The sequence below is a fragment of the Silene latifolia genome, chromosome Y, assembly GCF_048544455.1.
Source record: "Silene latifolia isolate original U9 population chromosome Y, ASM4854445v1, whole genome shotgun sequence".
Taxonomy (NCBI): domain Eukaryota; kingdom Viridiplantae; phylum Streptophyta; class Magnoliopsida; order Caryophyllales; family Caryophyllaceae; genus Silene; species Silene latifolia.
The window spans coordinates 204096912-204098290 of NC_133538.1; the positions used below are offsets into that span (position 1 = coordinate 204096912).

General features: G+C 38.1%; 1 protein-coding gene across 1 annotated transcript; it reads right to left on the bottom strand.

The window, feature by feature from the left end:
• Nucleotides 1-703: 703 nt before the first annotated feature.
• LOC141629884 (uncharacterized) lies at nt 704-1162 on the bottom strand. Its single transcript, XM_074442806.1, has one exon. It carries the CDS (start codon nt 1160-1162, stop codon nt 704-706), a length of 459 nt encoding a protein of 152 aa, XP_074298907.1.
• Nucleotides 1163-1379: the final 217 nt, after the last annotated feature.

A 1379-nucleotide genomic window follows, 5' to 3' on the forward strand; every position in this document is an offset into this window, starting at 1 on the left:
ATGAAGTAGTATGTATCCTGGTTGAATGAAACCGTTGCGTTGCATTTGAGTAGCAGTAGTACGTCATGAATGAATATAATAATCTGTGATGTTTTCCAAATTTACTTTGGAATCGACACGAGTTGTTGTTTTGCAAGAACCGTTACTTAAATCCGTAACTTTTGACCTCGTTCTCATTCTTTCCCGACCGAGTAAGAGTATTTATTCTATCGAGTAGACCTCATTCGATCTAGTTAGAAAGCTATAACATCGAAAAAGTTGGATCTGCCAGCGGAAACTCGACCGAGTAGCTCCAACTTGATCGAGTAGAGGCCACTCGATCGAGTAACCCACTTACTCGATCGAGTAAGTGAACAGTACTCGGGGATTTGTGGGATTCATAACCTTTCTCCCTATTCTTTTCTTCTTCATTCTTTTCATTCACAAAACCCTAACCTCTATATCTCTCTCTAGTTGCCTTAATCCTTGTTGTTGGGTGCTTGAATCTTGGTGTTTTACTTGTTAATTTCGACCTCTTTACTTGCCAATCCTTCAAGGTAATAATATTCTTTTTTTAGGTGGAATGTGAAATATATTAATAGATAAGAGAGTATAAAGTTGCATTACATGGCTTTTGAGACAAATGATACCACCTACAACATCGTCTAGACATAAATACACTTAAATCATCCTAGAAAATATAATTCTGTTGAAATTTAGTTGGCTAATTTCTGGACAAGTAGCGTTGCTTAATACTACTTTGAACCTCCTGCAAAACTACTCTAGGAGCTTTCACCCACTGCTCAAGGCGACATAAATTTTTGCACTGCCAAATAGAGTATAGTACAACAGCCACAGCAGCAAAAACAATATGTTTCTTCAATAAGGATTTGCACCTCCATTTTACACACCAATTAATAACGTCCTGCCCAGGTAGAGGAACATGAAGCCAGTCCTTCAGCAACTGCCAGCAAGAAGAGCTAAAAGGACAGTGATAGAACAGATGCATATGAGTCTCATCACCTATCTTGCATAAATCATAGAGCCCATCAGTAACAATCCCAAAGGCCTGGAGGCTGTCTTTGGTTAGCAGTCTCAGCCTAACACACAGCCAGGTAATAAAGGAGTGTTTAGGCACATTGAATCTATTCCAAACCAGAGGGTACCAAGCTACCTTAGCCATAGTTCCTTGTAGCCATTGATACCCAGCCTTAATGGTATACACACCATTACCACCAGACCATATGTTATTCACATACCCAAGGTAATAATATTCATCTCCTTTTATGTTTTAATTGATTAAAAGCATGTATAATAGTTGGTAATTGTTGAGAAATCCGGTTTATATGCATAAGATCTTGCTTGTCATTGATTGAAACATGATCTAATTGCTTTAATTT

Bases quoted from the DNA above. Each gene is read 5' to 3' on its own strand.
- LOC141629884 (XM_074442806.1), bottom strand. From the start codon at position 1,162: ATGGCTAAGGTAGCTTGGTACCCTCTGGTTTGGAATAGATTCAATGTG.